Source organism: Salvelinus alpinus, chromosome 24, assembly GCF_045679555.1.
Source record: "Salvelinus alpinus chromosome 24, SLU_Salpinus.1, whole genome shotgun sequence".
In the NCBI taxonomy this organism is placed as follows: Eukaryota; Metazoa; Chordata; class Actinopteri; order Salmoniformes; family Salmonidae; genus Salvelinus; species Salvelinus alpinus.
Window position 1 is genome coordinate 28,690,193 of NC_092109.1, and position 19,253 is coordinate 28,709,445.

At 42.5% G+C, this 19,253-nt stretch overlaps 2 protein-coding genes across 2 annotated transcripts in view; both read left to right on the plus strand.

The window, feature by feature from the left end:
• Positions 1-9,606, plus strand: part of LOC139552484 (pyruvate carboxylase, mitochondrial-like) — a 111,881-nt gene extending 102,275 nt beyond the window's left edge. The window contains exons 17-21 of the mRNA XM_071364267.1: positions 3,675-3,919; positions 5,472-5,651; positions 6,569-6,817; positions 6,932-7,072; positions 7,239-9,606. Of these exons, the coding sequence (XP_071220368.1) occupies positions 3,675-3,919; positions 5,472-5,651; positions 6,569-6,817; positions 6,932-7,072; positions 7,239-7,490 (1,067 nt within the window). The 3' untranslated portion in view covers positions 7,491-9,606. The remainder of the gene's footprint in view (positions 1-3,674; positions 3,920-5,471; positions 5,652-6,568; positions 6,818-6,931; positions 7,073-7,238) is intronic.
• A 5,869-nt stretch (positions 9,607-15,475) lies between these two features.
• On the plus strand, positions 15,476-19,174 carry LOC139552486 (peptidyl-prolyl cis-trans isomerase FKBP2-like). Its single transcript, XM_071364274.1, has 6 exons — positions 15,476-15,628; positions 16,095-16,252; positions 17,701-17,813; positions 18,014-18,060; positions 18,304-18,339; positions 18,465-19,174. The coding sequence occupies exons 2-6, from the start codon at positions 16,097-16,099 to the stop codon at positions 18,524-18,526; spliced, it is 414 nt and encodes a 137-aa protein (XP_071220375.1). The 5' UTR covers positions 15,476-15,628; positions 16,095-16,096; the 3' UTR covers positions 18,527-19,174.
• The last annotated feature ends 79 nt before the right edge of the window (positions 19,175-19,253 follow it).

Here is a 19,253-nt window from a genome sequence, read left to right on the forward strand (position 1 = left end):
TGTGTGTGTGTGTGTGTGTGTGTGTGTGTGTGTGTGTGTGTGTGTATGATTGCAGTCAGAATCCCATCAGAATGCTCACATTCAGGGGGAAAAGAAGTGTTCTTTTAGTTTATTTCTCATTAGTCTCCCCCTCCTGCTCCTTTTCACTGAGTACAAGGCTGCCTTGGTAATTGAAATGTCAGGCGGATGTCATTTGCCCAAGATAATTTGGTGTCTAGTTACAATTCCCTTCTCTTTGCAATGTTGCGCTTTAGTGCCATATATGCCATACAATTTTTATCCATTTATTGTAAAATAACTTCCAAATTCATTCCAAATAAGCTACTATTTGGGCATTCATGCATGAGATAGGATGACAAGACTGCTCTAATTCATAGTTCTTCCCACTCATACCCTCGCTTACTTGTCAACGCACTCTCTGACCTACTACTGCCTTGGTCATATTTATTATCAGCTGTCTGAGCAGCTTACCGATTCGCTGCAGCTGTACACAGCTCATCTGCAAATAGCCCATCCAACTACCTACCTCATCCCCATATTGTTTTTATTTACTTTTTTTGCTCTTTTGCACACCAGTATTTCTACTTGCACATCATCATCTGCACATCTATCACTCCAGTGTTAATTTGCTAAACTGTAATTACTTCGCAACCATGGCCTATTTATTGCCTTACCTCCTTATTCCATTTGCACACACTGTATATAGATTTTTCTGTTGTGTTATTGACTGTACGTTTGTTTATCCCACGTGTAACTCTGTTGTTTTTTGTCGCACTGCTTTGCTTTATCTTGGCCAGGTCGCAGTTGTAAATGAGAACTTGTTCTCAACTGGCCTACCTGGCTAAATAAAGGTGAAATAAAACAATTAAAAATTGGAAGTACTTATTGGTACTTGTTTGCTGAAAATCCTCAAGTGCCTCATTTAATCTTGCTCTTTCACCTTTCCTCTTTTCCATGGTCCCATCTTCTCATTCACATGCTTTTGCTCATAAATTACTTCTGAGCTCTTCACTCCTATAATCTTTACATCCATATTTGATCTCTGCATCATGAGCTCTCCTCTGGCAAAGGTCCATTGTTCTCTCCCGTGATGCTTATAAATCATCTTTAAGTCGGCTCTAGTCCTCTGAGGGACAGGAACTGTGGTCAGTATTGCGCTCTCGCGTTTGCTCTCTTGCTTTCTCGTTCCTTAGCTTTTCTCTTTTATTTTTCCTCCTCTGCTGTTGTTTACACATCTATGTACCAATAGATGTGTATGGATGGAGTGGGAAGCTTGATGCTAATATCCATACTTAAAATTCTGTTGTCTCTGAGATGGATAGGATAGGGAGAATGTGTGTGGGGGCGGGGTCTGTTTGACTTATGTGTTGTCAGCTGAAGCATGGAGGTAATTGTCATTACCGCAATTTGATAGGTCTTCTGGGTAAATTAGCATTCGCAGTGTATTGGCAGCATTGATTGACTGACTGATGTTCCTGCTTTGGAAGCTAGTGAACGCCTAAGTGGCGGGCACCACACTGATATACTTTAATGTATTCTCTGGCATGTCTCCCACATACAATATGTTTAACAAGAATGTTTCATTGTATTTGCTTGGTATTTGTGCTACCAGCATCTATAGATGCATATATACTGCTCAAAAAAATAAAGGGAACACTAAAATAACACATCCTAGATCTGAATGAATGAAATATTCTTATTAAATACTTTTTTCTTTACATAGTTGAATGTGCTGACAACAAAATCACACAAAATGTATCAATGGAAATCAAATTTATCAACCCATGGAGGTCTGGATTTGTTGGATCAGCAAATAGCCACACTACAGGCTGATCCAACTTTGATGTAATGTCCTTAAAACAAGTCAAAATGAGGCTCAGTAGTGTGTGTGGCCTCCACGTGCCTGTATGACCTCCCTACAACGCCTGGGCATGCTCCTGATGATGTGGCGGATGGTCTCCTGAGGGATCTCCTCCCAGACCTGGACTAAAGCATCCGCCAACTCCTGGACAGTCTGTGGTGCAACGTGGCGTTGGTGGATGGAGCGAGACATGATGTGCTCAATTGGATTCAGGTCTGGGGAACGGGCGGGCCAGTCCATAGCATCAATGCCTTCCTCTTGCAGGAACTGCTGACACACTCCAGCCACATGAGGTCTAGCATTGTCTTGCATTAGGAGGAACCCAGGGCCAACCGCACCAGCATATGGTCTCACAAGGGGTCTGAGGATCTCATCTCGGTACCTAATGGCAGTCAGGCTACCTCTGGCGAGCACATGGAGGGCTGTGCGGCCCCCCAAAGAAATGCCACCCCACACCATGACTGACCCACCGCCAAACCGGTCATGCTGGAGGATGTTGCAGGCAGCAGAACGTTCTCCACGGCGTCTCCAGACTCTCTCACGTCTGTCACATGTGCTCAGTGTGAACCTGCTTTCATCTGTGAAGAGCACAGGGCGCCAGTGGCGAATTTGCCAATCTTGGTGTTCTCTGGCAAATGCCAAACGTCCTGCACGGTGTTGGGCTGTAAGCACAACCCCCACCTGTGGACGTCGGGCCCTCATACCACCCTCATGGAGTCTGTTTCTGACCGTTTGAGCAGACACATGCACATTTGTGGCCTGCTGGAGGTCATTTTGCAGGGCTCTGGCAGTGCTCCTTCTGCTCCTCCTTGCACAAAGGCGGAGGTAGCGGTCCTGCTGCTGGGTTGTTGCCCTCCTACGGCCTCATCCACGTCTCCTGATGTACTGGCCTGTCTCCTGGTAGCGCCTCCATGCTCTGGACACTACGCTGACAGACACAGCAAACCTTCTTGCCACACAAAAAGCTTATTTCTCTCAAATTTGTATACATCTTTGTTAGTGAACATTTCTTCTTTGCCAAGATAATCCATCCACCTGACAAGTGTGGCATATCAAAAAGCTGATTAAATGGCATGATCATTACAGAGGTGCACCTTGTGCTGGGGACAATAAAAGGCCACTAAAATGTGCAGTTTTGTCACTATGCCACAGATGTCAAGTTTTGAGGGAGTGTGCATTTGGCATGCTGACTGCAGGAATGTTCACAAGCTGTTACCAGATAATTTAATGTTAATGTCTCTACCATAAGCCGCCTCCAACTATGTTTTTGAGAATTTGGTAGTACATCCAACCGGCCTAACAATCGCAGACCACGTGTAACCACGCCAGCCCATGTCCTCCACATCCGGCTTCTTCACCTGCGGATCGTCTGAGACCAGCCACCCAGACAGCTGATGAAACTGGGGGTTTGCACAACCAAAGAATTTCTGTACAAACTGTCAGAAACCATCTCAGGGATGCTCGTCATCCTCACCAGGGTCTTGACCTGATTGCAGTTTGGCGTCTGCCTGCATGAGGCAAATGGTGGTCACACCAGATACTCACTGAATGATTTTATGATCCACACCCCTACTTTTTGGGGGGGGGGGGGTGTCTGTGACCAACAGATGCATATCTGTATTCCCAGTCATTTGAAATCTATAGATTAGGGTCTAATGAAATTATTTAAAGTTACTGATTTCCTTATATGAATGAACTAACTCAGTAAAATCATTGAAATTGTTAAATGTTGCGTTTTTTTATATTTTTGTTCAGTGTATTTATCCCTGATACCTCAGTGTCATTATTCTCTGTCCTGCCCTCTCTTTGACAGGGATATCCCTGGAGAATGTTTATGACTACAGTGAGTACTGGGAGGTTGCTCGCGGGCTCTATGCACCCTTTGACTGTACAGCCACTATGAAGTCTGGCAATGCTGATGTGTATGAGAACGAGATCCCTGGAGGCCAGTACACCAACCTGCACTTCCAGGCTCACAGCATGGGCCTGGGGCACAAGTTCAAGGAGGTGAAGAAGTCCTACACAGAGGCCAACAAGCTGCTGGGTGACCTCATCAAGGTGAGGCGACCGGCCACCTATTCAAATTAAGTGATCAAACACCTTTGTAATTCTCTCTCTGAAAGTGGATTTTTAAAAGTATTCTGATTTGTGGAGGAAAGTCTGTTTGAACTGCTGAATGAATTGCCCACTTAATTCCTTCACTCACCATCCTCCTTTCATTCTCTCTCAACGGTGTGTGTGTGTGTGTGTGTGTGTGAGGGAGGCTCTACTGTCTCAAAAACAAAATAAAACAAAATGGGAATACGTTTGCAGAAAGGAGAGCCGTTGATCTCACCGCAGCCTAAAGTCAGATTAACCAAGGCGCTTTGAGCAAGCTTATCTGTTATGTTCTGCAAGCTTCTGTCTGATCTCTCCAATCAATGGCATCTTTTAGCGTTTAGTCTCGCCTTGCTGGTTTTCATTTCCTAGGGCTTAATTAAATGATCAGCGATAGTTGACTTTCTGTTCTTGTCCTCCATTTCCTTTGTTTCTGTCTAATATTGTCCATAAAACAGGCACAGTGAATCAGTCTGAGTGTCTGTTCAATAGCAGACACGCTTACTTTGCTTTCATTATGCCTCTCTATTAATTTGCTCCTCTCTGCTACCCCTTGTCTTGTCGTCTTAGCTGCAAAAAAATCATATTTCTCAAACAATTGCCCCTTCTACTACCACTACCACACTTCTGTTCACTTATTTTGCTCTCGCTCTGTTTATCTCATTCTTTCTTTCATTCTCTCTCTCTCCTCTTGACTTACCTCACTTCTGTTCACCTCCGTCTCCTCTCCTGACTACCTCACTTCTGTTCACCCCTCGCTCCTCTCCTGACTTACCTCACTTCTGTTCACCTCCGTCTCCTCTCCTGACTACCTCACTTCTGTTCAACTCCGTCTCCTCTCCTGACTACCTCACTTCTGTTCACCTCCGTCTCCTCTCCTGACTACCTCACTTCTGTTCACCCCTCCGTCTCCTCTCCTGACTACCTCACTTCTGTTCACCCCTCCGTCTCCTCTCCTGACTACCTCACTTCTGTTCACCCCTCCGTCTCCTCTCCTGACTACCTCACTTCTGTTCACCCCTCCGTCTCCTCTCCTGACTACCTCACTTCTGTTCACCCCTCCGTCTCCTCTCCTGACTACCTCACTTCTGTTCGCCCCTCGCTACTCTCCTGACTACCTCACTTCTGTTCGCCCCTCGCTCCTCTCCTGACTACCTCACTTCTGTTCACCCCTCGCTCCTCTCCTGACTACCTCACTTCTGTTCACCCCTCGCTCCTCTCCTGACTAACTCACTTCTGTTCACCCCTCGCTCCTCTCCTGACTACCTCACTTCTGTTCACCCCTCGCTCCTCTCCTGACTACCTCACTTCTGTTCACCCCTCGCTCCTCTCCTGACTACCTCACTTCTGTTCACCCCTCGCTCCTCTCCTGACTACCTCACTTCTGTTCACTTCCAATTTGCACACCAGCCTGGAAGTTACTAGGGTGAAATACCATTGTCTATGACAGATGGGCTGTAGCACCAGTAATGTTGTGGATAACATCTCTCTCTCCACCTCTCCCCGCATGCAGGTGACCCCCTCCTCGAAGATTGTGGGTGACCTGGCCCAGTTCATGGTGCAGAACTCTCTGACAAGGGCAGAGGTGGAGGAGAGGGCTGATGAGCTCTCCTTCCCCCTCTCAGTGGTGGAGTTCCTGCAGGGTCACATTGGCATCCCACACGGAGGCTTCCCTGAGCCCTTCAGGTCCAAGGTAACACGCACACCACATCCACTTCACAAATTCCCAATAGGTCGTAGTTCAAGGCCCTATTTATTTTATTTTTTTCAGCATCCAACAACATTGTTCTTTTTAACACACTGATGGGCTAATGCTTTCAATTGAGAACAGTCGGTACATCACAATCTGCATCTCTCATTGGACAGCTGCACTTACAGTAATCAATAGCTTGCCCTTGGGAATGAGGTACAGAGTGTATATGGAAACATGTAACTATTCTATATCTGCCATTTCAATGCCAACCATAATGGCAGGATTTGTATTCCCACATTCTGTATTAAAGGATTATTAGGTTTTTGTACTCTATGGATTTAACATTGAGAGTACATTATACTCCACTTAAATTGCAGTATTTTTTTCTTCTTCTATAGAGCAGAAAAGGCCTTTTTAATAGGGCACATCCCCTTAAGTCATAGAAATACTTGAAGTTTGCCTGTTTTTGTCTCCACTGTCCCTGGATCTCTATCACACACATGTTTCTGTTTGAAATTTGAAGAAATATAATTTATTTCCCCATCTCTAAGAGAACCACAATTACCCAGAAGCATTTCTCTGGAAGATCAATTATTTTCTAGGACACATTTGTGCCTCACATCACCAGTGCACAATGCAGTTCCCCTTCTTGTTTTGTTTTCCATTGGATGCACAGTGGCACTTGAGTAATTTATTTTTCAGTTCATAAATAAATAGGCCATCTGCTTAGCATACGTCATGTATAACAAAGGAATGGTACAACCATTATGGAGCAGCTATTTCTCATTTCCAACAGATGCCTAGCATTATCCTTATTCATTATTACACTCATGTTTACTTGTGATGTTCAAACGTTGCTTGTAGCCTGCCTAGCTCCCTTTGGCCCGTTAGTGGCTGATTTCTAACCTCACCCACAGGTGCTGAAGAATATGCCACGTGTAGAGGGCCGCCCGGGTGCCTCTCTGCCCGCCATGGACTTCCAGGCCCTAGAGAAACAACTGCGAGAGACGCACGGAGATGACATCACTCCTGAGGATGTGATGTCAGCAGCCATGTACCCCAAGGTGTTCCAGGAGTTCAAGGAGTTCACCCATCAGTTTGGCCCTGTAGACTGCCTCAACACACGCCTGTTCCTCGATGGACCCAAGATCGCTGAGGAGTTTGAGGTCAGTCTCAACATTTGTGTGGATGAGAAGTGATTCATTTGACATGAACTGACTGATTACAATATATTTGCTTATGTTCTGTTTTCCTCGGATCACACTTCCTGTGTCTGTCAGGTGGAGTTGGAGCGAGGGAAGACCCTCCACATCAAAGCTCTGGCCCTGGGAGATCTCAACAAGGCTGGCCAGAGGGAGGTGTTCTTTGAGCTGAACGGAGCACTCAGATCTGTCCTGGTCAAGGATACAGTGGCCATGAAGGTACAGTACATAGTTACATGTTTAAAACGCATAATGACAAATAACACATTTTAAGCTATTCTCACTGCTTTATAAGTTGTTTAACCTCCCCATTAGAAAACTCAATCGACACATTGGTGTTCCTGCAAACTCACAAAGTGTACTCTCTCTCTGCCCCTCTCTCCAGGAGATGCACTTCCACCCCAAGGCGCTGAAGGATGTGCGTGGCCAGGTTGGGGCTCCCATGCCGGGTAAGGTTGTGGAAGTGAAGGTGAAGCAGGGCCAGACGGTGGAGAAGGGCCAGCCTCTGTGTGTGCTCAGCGCCATGAAGATGGAAACAGTGGTCAACTCTCCCCTCTCTGGCACCGTGGTCAAGATCTACGTCAACGCCGACAGCAGCCTGGAGGGAGACGACCTCATCCTGGAGATCACCGAGTAGGACAGGAACCATTCATTTGAGCACAACCTTAACCCCTTCAGTCGCACACGCTAAAGTACAATTCCAACTGTTGAAAAGAGGCAGGCAGGAGAAAAGAGGCAGGCAGGAGAAAAGAGGCAGGCAGGAGAAAAGAGGCAGGCAGGAGAAAAGAGGCAGGCAGGAGAGAAGTGTATCTATTTTTGAAATTCTGTAAAAAAATATATAGTATGATTGTAATCAATTAATGAACTAATGTTTGTTTATTGGAGCGCTTCCTGTGGTGATTGCACTTGTGATATGTACGGTAATCCACTGTCACTTTAGAAACTGAAAAGTACAATCATTAACCATTAATCATGACTTGGAAGGGAATTAAATCTAGGAGTTTTCATATTAATATATTAATGTTAATCAATATACTTCATTCTCTAACGCTTTCCTGAAGAGTTATATTGCTGAGTCTAAGCCAATATGAAGATGAATGATGCAATAAATAAGTGTAAAGCAATTGATAAGCTGTTGACATTCTGGGATTTACTGTAATATAAACTCTTAATCTTGGCTAATCAAGTTTTAAATTGTACAGTACCCTTTAGGCCATCCCTGTACGAGCATCACCTCCATCAGTGTCATCTGATATGTTTAAATAGAAAAATGAAAGTTAACATCAATAAACCCAGGGTCGTTACAGTAATAATATAGGTGTTCAAGCATAAAAAGTGTTTCCATCCTGTCCTCTCACTCACTCTTCCCTCCATCTCACTATATTGACTGGGTAAAGATGTTCTAAGCATCTGCTCTCATCACTGATCACGGATCACTACATTACTTTCATTCATTTTCCCCAACCCATTATAAAGAAAAAATAAAGCTTTTACTGTAGATTTCCTTTGCATCTGAAAGTGGATAGCCTATGAATTTTTGAAGCACAAGTGACTCAGTTGACCAAAACTCTTCTTTTAGACACTGAACCTAAAATAAAAAATGTTTTGACCAACTACCTTGCTTTGTACATGAACGCAAATATACTTGATATTCTGATACAAGCTTGATATTTTGGCAACTTGCTGTGACTTTTTAAAATAGAAATAAACCCTACTTAACTGGACATATGTAGTTATTCTGGTACTCATTGGGACTGACTGGACTCTAGTGAGATTTACAGGTTGTAGGGGGTAGTTTCATGTTCTCAATCTGTGGTAATAGATTACTAAGGGGCCCTAGTATTTAGAATACATATGTTTACTGTGCAACTTTCTTGCCCCAAGCGTTTTGTTGTTTTGCTTATTAGTCCCCCCCCCCCCCTAATTGTAAACTTTGCTTGTTAGAACCCATAGGAACTTGACCCAAATAACCGATGACAAAATAATTGGTCTATGTTTTCAGTGTAGAGATTAAAAGTAGTTGAATGTTACTTCTGTACATGGTGTGTCCTTGCAGTACATGAGGCTACTGTCTGAGTGCTAGTGGGTGTTAATTGTTTTGTCAACTGTCATGGTAACCACTTTGTGTGACTGTTTACATCTGGGGTGTTGATAATCATGAGCACACTAGGCATTGTCATATAATGCAGTATTTGTAGTGCAAAGGGAAATGTTATTGATTTTTTATTTTTTTTTACATGAAAAATCTTAGCCTTGTCATGATTAAGTAACATCTATGAAATTACAAATCATCTCTTGAGAATTGTTTAACAAAACCTGTTGTATCAAGCCATAGTAATCAGATGTTTCTTACTCTTATAACTCCTGTATGTGAAACATGGGACCTAAGCCCAGTAATGCAACAATTAAAGAATGCGACATTGGTACTGTGCGTAAAATATAATTTTTGCGTGCAATACGCACAGTTATCTAAGTCAAGTAGGAGACTTCTACATAGGAAAAACAAATGTTAATGAGCTTTATACGTAGATGTCTTGTAAGCGTTAACATTACTACCGATATGTTGAATAGCAATGTCATTTGTATTGTAGAATCTTGCTGGGGATCTGTGGCATTTGTCATCCTTCCATCATTCTCATGTCTGTTAGTTTTGATGATCAGTTTTAAAATATGCAAATACTAATTCTGTGTAACCTCATGTTCTTTTCAATGTGACAGAACTTTGAAAGAAATTAAAAGAGCATTACAGAGTTGTCTCACTCTTTGTCATTTTAATGTTTTGATAATAGAGTGTGTGCAATGGTGCATCTAAGACTTAGTGTGCGGCTCTGTTCAAGTGCTCTATTCTTATGAAGAGTAGCGTGAAAAATGAATCAAAATGGCAGACAAATGTTTCTACAAACAATTCAATAATTGTGACAATTTGAGAGTGGACACTCGATAGGTATAAATAATGGACATATTCAGTTGCAGGGGTGTAAAAGGCAGATGATCGATAGTTGATAAGGTCCACTCTAATGGAAATGGACAGGAATGGCCCTAAACTACCCAATCAGTTGGGTGCACATTGATTGGTTGCCAATAGCGTAATCCCCTAATGGATACAAATTGATAGATATGAGGACAACTCGTGTGTGTCCATTCGTTCACATGCCACACTGTTAATAATTTTGACATTTTGAGTCAATAGTTACTCAGTTACATCTCTTCTAAAGCCTGCAATCTATGCATTTGCACAGCCTCACAGTTTAGATACTGAGTAGTGTACTATTCTGTAGCATTACTGCACTGATGGATGATGGGCCTCAGAGCTGCCATATGCTTGTTTAGATGAGAAGTGGGGGTGTGTTTCCAGGCGTTGATTAATTGCTCTGTATGCACCAGGGTAGTCTACCTGTAGGTGCTGAACATGGCCATGTGATAGGTTGATGTACAGCCAGGACTGGGGGTTGAGGAAATGTAGGAGGCTGAATGACTAGAGAGAAGAGACTGGGAGCCCGTATTGCTCACTGAGTTGTAGATGGGTTGTAAAGTGCATATTTTAAATGGCTATGTTTCAAATGTTCTATTTTTTAAGGAGGGCGTTAACCCCGGAGATAATCATACCTCATGAGTGTGCTTCCTTGCTATTAGAAATGTGCCTGTGTGGCAGTCTGTCATAAATGTTTGATTCAGTGTCCCCGCCCTCCTCCCATTCAGACCTAATGTATCTGACATCTCTCATCTCTGGCTCCTCTCCATCACCTAGGCTCTCTGCTCTCCTCCCACAAGTAAACGGTGCAGCCACTTTTGCAGAACATTTCAGCAACATAATTAGTTTATACAGGTGTGGCTCAGGCTTTCTCCCAGTAACAAAGCTAAAGATCGCTGGTCCTCTCCCCTCATAATCCCCTTAATTTGGGATGTTTGGTGAGCTTGCTGTGACGAGGGGGTTCACCGTGGGTTAGTGTATGCTCCCAGCATGACAGAACACGAGAGGGAGGAGAACACTGAAGTTCCCACAGAATGAGGTCAAGTACTTAACTGGCATTAGTATACTTCATGATTTTAATATCAATCCATTAGCCTAATACCTTAGTGTTAAGTCTTGTTGTTAATTAAATGAAGCACAGGTTTCTTTAGAGAAGAAAAATGCCACCTTGGTGCAGAGAGCTGAGATTTGTCCATTAGTACGATCATGTTTGTGGTCTAATGAGAGGAGTGGGAGTGTTAGGAGTGTTTTGCAGGAAAAATTGGTACGATTGGAGCATGGCTTTGATACACAGAACTTTGCAATAGGATATGTTAGAATATAGAAATATAGGACTTTTGTCAGACTTTGTAAACATTGGCATTGTAAATATTCCACTTTGTGCAATTGCCTAAAGATTTTTTTTAAACATGCATAACTCTCGATTAACTATATCACCTACAGCCCTATTTCAGACTTTCAAACAGCCCTCAAATCCCAGACTCGTAATTAGTCACCAGGGAAGTTATTAATAAAGCTTAACTACCATCATAAATTCCCAGCTTCTTTTTTATTTAAGAAAATTGATAAATACCACAACAGGCTGATAGATATTAGAGATTACTGGCTCTTATGTCTTGCTACCATTGAATACTGAGTCAATCCTATCTGTGAACTTAATGAATAGTTCTTAATATAACATATTTATGTTTGAAGTACATTTTATAAAGCTATACTGATATGATATAATCCCTCAAGGTCTGTGGGATACTTGCAGCTTTCCTATTACGTGACCTGTTTGATGGGATTTGTCTTGCCACTGTGCCTTACAATACTCTGTGTGGCAGCATTAAACATAGTTCAATAAGTCTGTGTTTACAACTGAGGTGTGCTTGTTTCCTGGATACGGTTTCTAATAATCCTCTGATTTAGAAATGAAGACGTTACTCTGGATTCCCCCGGGGAAGCCTGAAGTCAAGTCTATGAATTACTCATCTCTAATGTCAGCTCTCTGCGCTCATGCAAAAACAGAAGCCACAAACACACCAACAATATGAATAATGCAAGTATCCCAGCTGTCAAAACAAGGCTCTTAAGATTCTGACATAGGGTTGAGGACTGAATTTGTTTGGTGGTGGAAAGGGCTTGTTTAAGTTTTTTAAGTATATGTCAGGCTACCTACAAACTGTAATTTCTAAATGAAAGCAGTTCGCTGCACATTACGAATGGCAGTGAAGGACATGCATATAAAATGCATGTTATCAGTCATTTATTTTCCTGTTGTTTTATGTCAAATGTTTGTATATATTAATAAGTAATGATAGACATAAAGAAACATTGAGAAGCGAGAGGGGGAGATCAACATAGAGAGCAAATTGGTAACGCGTAGAAATGGAGTCCGAATACCGAGGTAAAGACAGTTGGATATTCGACGGATATTCGACGGATATTCACACTTTCAAACCTCAATAGCTTTCAAACCACTTGAGCCACAGACTCCAAATAAGTGTCACGATGTTGGAAAAATTGCGCACAACATTGCACAGGTCTTATTTTCACGATTTGGACATTAATTCACTTTCCAAAGCTAATAAACGTGGAAATGTGAGCAGCATTTTGGATTCCGAGTTGAATTAGTTAGGGAGCGTAAACAAAGTACTAACTTTTTTACATTCAAATTTCAATAGCTCCTTGCTCATGTGACCTACTGACTTCAAACAAGGTTCAGAATGTACACTCAGTGGGCCTACACATTGCACACCCTTTAGTTTGTCCATTTTCATCTCACACGTTTTTTACATTAATTTTTCTAAATTTTACATTTCAATAGCTCCTTGGTCATGTGACCTACTGACTTCAAACAAAGTTCAGAATGTTCACTGACTACCCTTCTATATTGCACACCCATTAGTTTGTCCATTTTCATCTCACACGTTTCTCGTTCATCCATTCATGCGCGTCACTAATTAGATGACGAGGCACTTGGCTACCTCAAGAGACTTAATTATGTCCCGCCGTTTACCTCCGCTTCATAGAATTTCCTCACTTGACATGAGGGGGTCACAGCCACCCCAAAGGTGGTTTGAGTGCGACGGCGAAGGGTAGCATGCTACAGTCAGATATCATCAAATTGACATCTATTCGAGTCACACCCGGTGGTATCATCAGAGGCTTTTCTGTCTTACAAACTGGACATCAGTTGCCCGCGACTAACCTTCAGCAGACTTTAACTGGGTTTTTACACCCAATCGACATCAGGTGCCAGCACAATACTTATAGGCTTGAGAACCAAATACCCCTCGCTGTATCTAGCGGCACCATCAACCGGGTGTTCGGAAGAAGCAACAGAAAATAATCATCCCCTTTTAATAATTTGCTTACCTAGTCAGCCCTCCGGGACAGAGCCATAGGAACCACCTTTACCAGCACCTTGACATGAGGTGGTCACAGTCACCCCAAGGGTGATTTGAGTGCGACCGCGACAGGTGGGTATGCTCCTTTGAATTTCATCAAGTTGACATTCAGTGATCCGTGCCCAGTGGGAACCTAGACTTCTTCCGTCCATTTTATGGTTCTGCAGCAAACCAATGGCCGTGGATGGTACTACCCACATCAGATGTACGCCTCCCTCCCCAGACAAGCTGGAGATACCTCTCCCCACTCTGTAGGGCATGAGCCAGATCCATGCGGGGCCAATGGGTTTAGGCTCCGCCTCAAGTCTAGTGAGCTTTAAGGAGACCACCCCACCTACAATGTGTGGGGCTGGTGAGCGCCGTAGCTGGGGAGATCCACGAGAAGGGCCCGGCGCACGTCCAGAGTTGCCGCCGCCAACCGCCGGACCTAACCCCCCCACCGGTCCGCCTTCGGCCCGCCGACGGACACCCCTCCGACAAACCCCCGCACACAGCCCCTTGCGAGACCACGAACGAGAGACCGCGAGATGAGCCGCACAACGAACTTCCAATAGTGGCGAGAGGAGGCGATGGAGCGACTGCTCCCCAAGCCGCAGCTCTAGCCCAGCCCCGCTTTGCACCCCAGCCCAACCGACCCAGCCCTTAAAGCCAATCCTTATCCCGAAGTTACGTCTCTTTTTTGCCAACTTCCCTTACCTACATTATTATAACATGCCAGAGGCTGTTCGCCTTGGAGACCTGCTGTGGATACGGATAAAGGGACAAACTAAAGGGTGTGCAATATAGAAGGGTAGTCATTGGACATTCTGAACCTTGTTTGAAGTCGGTAGGTCACATGACCAAGGAGCTATTGAAATTAAAAATTTTGAATAAATAATTTAAAATAGTGCGAGATGTAAATCGACAAAAAAAAGTGTGTGCGATGTGTGTCTATGCCATCGGGTTAGCTAGAACCAGTTTATTAAAGTTTTAGGAGTAATGGTTAAAGAGACAAAATTTGATTTGTCACTATGTTGACGGTCCCTAGCTGCCTTTGGTGGACAAAAGGAAAACTACAGGCGAATATCCAACCTGAAACTGTCTTTACCTCAGTAGTCTGAATGTAGAGAGAGAATGAGGCAGGCTGTATATATTTGGTGTGCATGGCAACGATAACCTTTATAATGGTTTCTCTCTCTGTTTTTCTGTTTCTCACACACAAACTGTCATATGAACCCTAATGGAAAACCTTGTTGGAAAATAATGCCGTAATTACGGTTCAATCGAGTACAGGTGGGAAGGCGGGTAGTTGTTGAAGACAACTTAGTAAAAAGGTTTCCAAAAGGGTTCTAAGGCTGTCCCCATTGGAGAACCCTTTTGGGTTCCAGGTAGAACCCTCTGTGGAGCTGTTCTACATAGAACCCAAATGGGTTCTACCTAGAACCAAAAGGGTTCTACCTAGAACCAAAAAAGGGTTCTTCAAAGAGTTATCTATGGGGACAGCCAAATAACCCTTTAAGGTTCTAGAAAGCACCTTTTTTCCCTAAGAGTGTAAGTTAAATGGCAAGCTTGAGGAATGTGCATTATTTTGCCGTGCTAATAGTCTATAAGGTAAATAGGTGATTGACATTCCACTAATAGGAAAGAGGAGAAGGTACAAGGTGCTATGCTGATGATGATACGCGTGTATTCATTCCCATTATGCCTGTAGAATAGGAAACAAAAGTGAATTATGTTATGCTTACTGGATTAAGTTAAATTGGCATTCAGACCAACCTCCTTGATTGAACTTCTGTAAACTACATTACAATGGATGGCTCTCATCTGAAAGGAGACTAAAAGTGTCCAGGAGGACTTTCAGTCAATATACTGCTATAGATCATACACAGGTAATCACATTCCTGCATAGCTGCATTTTGTGTGTGTGCACACATGTGAATGTGTGTGTGCACAACAGGGTGGTGGGAGAAGCTATAGGAGGACGAACTCATTGTAATGGGTGGAATGGAACAGTGTCAAACATGTGGTTTCCATGTTTGATACAGTTCCATTCGAGCCATTACAATGAGCCCATCCTCCTATTGCTCCTCCCACCAGCCTCCTCTGGTGTGCACGCATGAGTGTGTGTGTGTGTGTGATGATAAGTGTGTGTCAAATGGTAATTCAAAATATTGTGCTCCTGTTTGTTGTTATCAATATAATGTAGCTACAACATACCGGTCTGCTTTAGTGCTTTTATTCCATCATATACTTTGGCACCACCTGCCGAACAGTTCAAGATTAGCTATTTTCTCTGCTAGCTCTGAGAACGAACCAATAGCAGGACAGAAAATCATTGCGTAGACATATCTGGGACATTCATTCAATCACTCGGCTTCGGAAAATTTGGAAGCACACCGACCATCTTTTGTGTTTTATTAAATTAAAACGCTGGTAAGCTTCTTGAGAAATTATTAGTGACTAGCTTTTTGAAACGCATGAAGACTCAATACAGTTTTTGAGGAACCTAGCTAAAGTAATTGGCATAACGGATATCAGATACTGGCACAACAGATACTAGCTAGCTAACGTTAGCTAGCTAACGTTAAGTTAACTAGTTTGCCCCAATCGTCAGGCTTCAGGCTTATAGTTCTGTGTAGCCATATAACTATTAAACATATGTTTATGTTTTGATAATGACAATGAAATTTACACACATATGCTCCCATTTATGATTGAATCACAAATAGATTTATAGAAATAGTTAGCTCAGCTACACAGCTTCCATTTTATTTTTCCTATCATGCACCCATTAATGATGACGTGTAGTAAGTTTATAAACTACGTTAGGTAGCCAGATGGAAGCCTATGAGATTTGCGTTTACTCTGTCTTACATTAATTCTCTCATGTGTACCCAAGAAATGAGGCTTTGTCTGCTGTTTGTGGTCACTCTGGTGTCCCTGGCTCCGGCAGTTCGCGGGGGCGACAAAAAGAAGCTCCAAATTGGTATCAAGAAAAGAGTTGACAACTGCCCCATCAAATCACGTAAAGGAGATGTGCTGAACATGCACTACACCGTGAGTAAAAATTGAGATGCTTCTCCATTTAGACACTGAATGAAAAACAACATGTCCTAAAACTGTATATATTTTCATTTTAGGCCAAGATGTACTGTTAAGGAGTGTAGGCTAGCTTTACTAGCCTACCTCTTTGACGTCTAAGACCCCATTATATGTAGGGCTGGCTCTGGCTGCCAAAACAGTCAAAAAACAGCCAAATACTTCATTTTAACGTGAATTGATTCTCAATTGTGGTACGGTTCTAGAAACATAAAGCCCTCTACTTTCATATCACATCAAAATAATTGTACAAATGCTAAAATATACACTTACTGTGTAGTGGCGGTCAGTGCTGTTTAAGATCCAATTAAACAAATTAAAAAATCATGCCCATGGCCTTTTTTCTATTACAGCATATTGGATGACTGTCATTCATATTCATTTCACCTAGTTCAATTTAACAGCAATAGGTTTAGGCTACTACTTGATACTTTGATTTTCCATATACCCATCATGAAGTTGCTACAACCTAGCCTACGAATGCAAGTTTACAATGTAGGTACATACAGGTCTAGAGAGAAATTTCAGGTGACAAACACATGGACAGACAGTGACACATTCAATACTGCCTTGCACACTCTTGCCTGCATCTAGCTGATATAGGGTGTAATCAAAAGTCCAACAGTTGCAAACGAGAGTTTCTATAGGACAAATTCAGGTATGTTTATCCCAGTTTTGTTCCGTTTATGAAAAGTTTAAACGCATAAACACAGTTATATTTCATAACAGCCATGTTGTATTCCTTTTAATATCTAAGCATTCTCCTCCTTTCACCTTTTACTTTTGCTTGTCGACTTCAATGCACAACATTGAAGAAAAACCTTTTCAAACCATATCATAACCGCTACACACAGCCTACATCGTTGTTACCATATTAGCTAAAGTAATGTCATAGTCAACATAGCTAATAGAACTAACGTGTCAGTAAACTCGCTACAATCATGCAGTAACGTTAGTGTACAGTCAGTAAGCAGTTTAGCCCTTACACCGGCGGCTTACCCTGACTTGGAAGAGTTCCAGTGTTGTGTTGGATAGCCATAGCCAGCTAGCTAACGTAGCATCCCTCTGTTTGAGCAAGGTGTTTGAGTGAGAAAAGCTAGCTAGCTGCATTTGCTAGCTAAGTAAGTGAAACTGAAAGTAAAAAAAAAATGGGCACAGCGACAGATTTCCACCGAGCCCGGCTTGAAGATTCGAACCAGCGACATTTTGGTTACTGGTCCAACGCTCTTAACCGCTAGGCTATCTGTTAAACTATTGTCTTGCTCTCTTTTGGAGTCAACTACTTACCACATGTTATGCACTGCAGTTCTAGCTAGCTGTAGCTTATGATTTTAGTACTAGATTAATTCTCTGATCCTTTGATTGGGTGGACAATGTGTGTTTAGTCAATAACTGTTTGTCTGCAGGGAAAGCTGGAGGATGGAACAGAGTTTGACAGCAGCATTCCAAGGAACCAGCCATTCACCTTTACTCTGGGAACCGGACAAGTCATCAAAGGCTGGGACCAGGGCCTGCTCGGGTTGGTGCCTGTTTTTTTACTTTCCACCTGTTGACTACTAGTGTCCTCATGCATTGGATGACTTGTGAGGACTTACATTTGCAGACAGTGTAAAAACTATAGAGTGATGTTCTTTTGGATATAAGGTGTAAAAAAAAACATTGATTTCTGACCCCTGCATGCAAGGTTCTTAATCCATCAATCCCACTTTCTCTCTTTAGAATGTGTGAGGGAGAGAAGAGGAAACTGGTCATCCCCTCAGAGCTCGGTGAGTTTGCCCACTGATACTTCACATTTCACCGTCCCAATGACCACTGATACTTCACATTTCACCGTCCCAATGACCACTGATACTTCACAGGCTTCACCACATTACTGCTGACTGAATCTAGGTCATTTTTTATTTTATTGCACCTGCTTAGATTTAGGCAAGATAAAAGTCCTGCCTTGTAGTCCATTTTCCTACACTCCCACTGTTCTGACCTCTCCATTCACATTCCTTCTTTTGTAGGATACGGAGACAGAGGAGCACCTCCTAAGATTCCAGGTATTTTGGATATTTCTCTAGATCTACCACTGGCTTGCTCTACAAGTCAGTCTCTGAGGTAACCATGTCTTTATTGTGAATATCTTTCCACTATTTAGTTTGTAACTACCCTGTGTCTCCAACAGGTGGTGCCACTCTCATTTTTGAAGTGGAACTACTCGGCATCGAGAGGAGGTCTGACTTATAGTGAACATTAACTTAAAACAAAATAAGCTGCCTGTTAGTGCTGTTTTTAAGTCACTGTGCCTGCCCTACCATAACTTCTTCCTTAACTCCTACTTACCCAAGACAAGTTTCTCTTTACCATTAGTCGTTGCACTGAAATACTGTATAGTGCTAAAAGCTGTTGAAGATCCTACATAATATAGATACTATTCAACTATAGCTAACATCATATGTAACTGTGGTACTCCCTGGTGAATTTGAACTCCAATGCCTTAAACATTATACATTTTTGCAAGCAAATAATAATTTTTAGTTCCGCATTCAAAGTTGCCCCTTCATCATTCCAGTGTTATGTTTTTCTGAATGTGAGACCAACTAGCTCTTTGACTTAAATTAATCGTCATTTTTGAGTAATTTACTAGCCTGATAAGTGTGACTTACAGGGTACGTATCATGTTGAGGGAACTGGTCGAACAACACACATGCAATATGGTAGCACAAGATAAGCGATAGTGCACTGTTCAATGGGTTTTTAGGCTTTATTGAATGGAGTATTTGTAAATGAATTTTAATTTTGGAATTTCACTTCATTAGTATATAAGACTTGACCAATGTTCATGTTTCATTTTTTTTATTTTTTATATTGATTAAAGATATTTGGATTTTCAAAGTGTGACTGCTAGTGTTTTTTTCCTGCAAGATATTTAGCTACAGTACATTACAATAACATCTAAAGTGCACACAAGTCA

Coding starts and splice junctions, on each gene's coding strand:
- LOC139552486 (XM_071364274.1), top strand. CDS start 16,097: ATGAGGCTTTGTCTGCTGTTTGTGGTCACTCTGGTGTCCCTGGCTCCG. Junction 18,061..18,303: donor GGTCATCCCCTCAGAGCTCG/GTGAGTTTGCCC, acceptor CTTCTTTTGTAG/GATACGGAGACAGAGGAGCA. Junction 18,340..18,464: donor AGCACCTCCTAAGATTCCAG/GTATTTTGGATA, acceptor TGTCTCCAACAG/GTGGTGCCACTCTCATTTTT.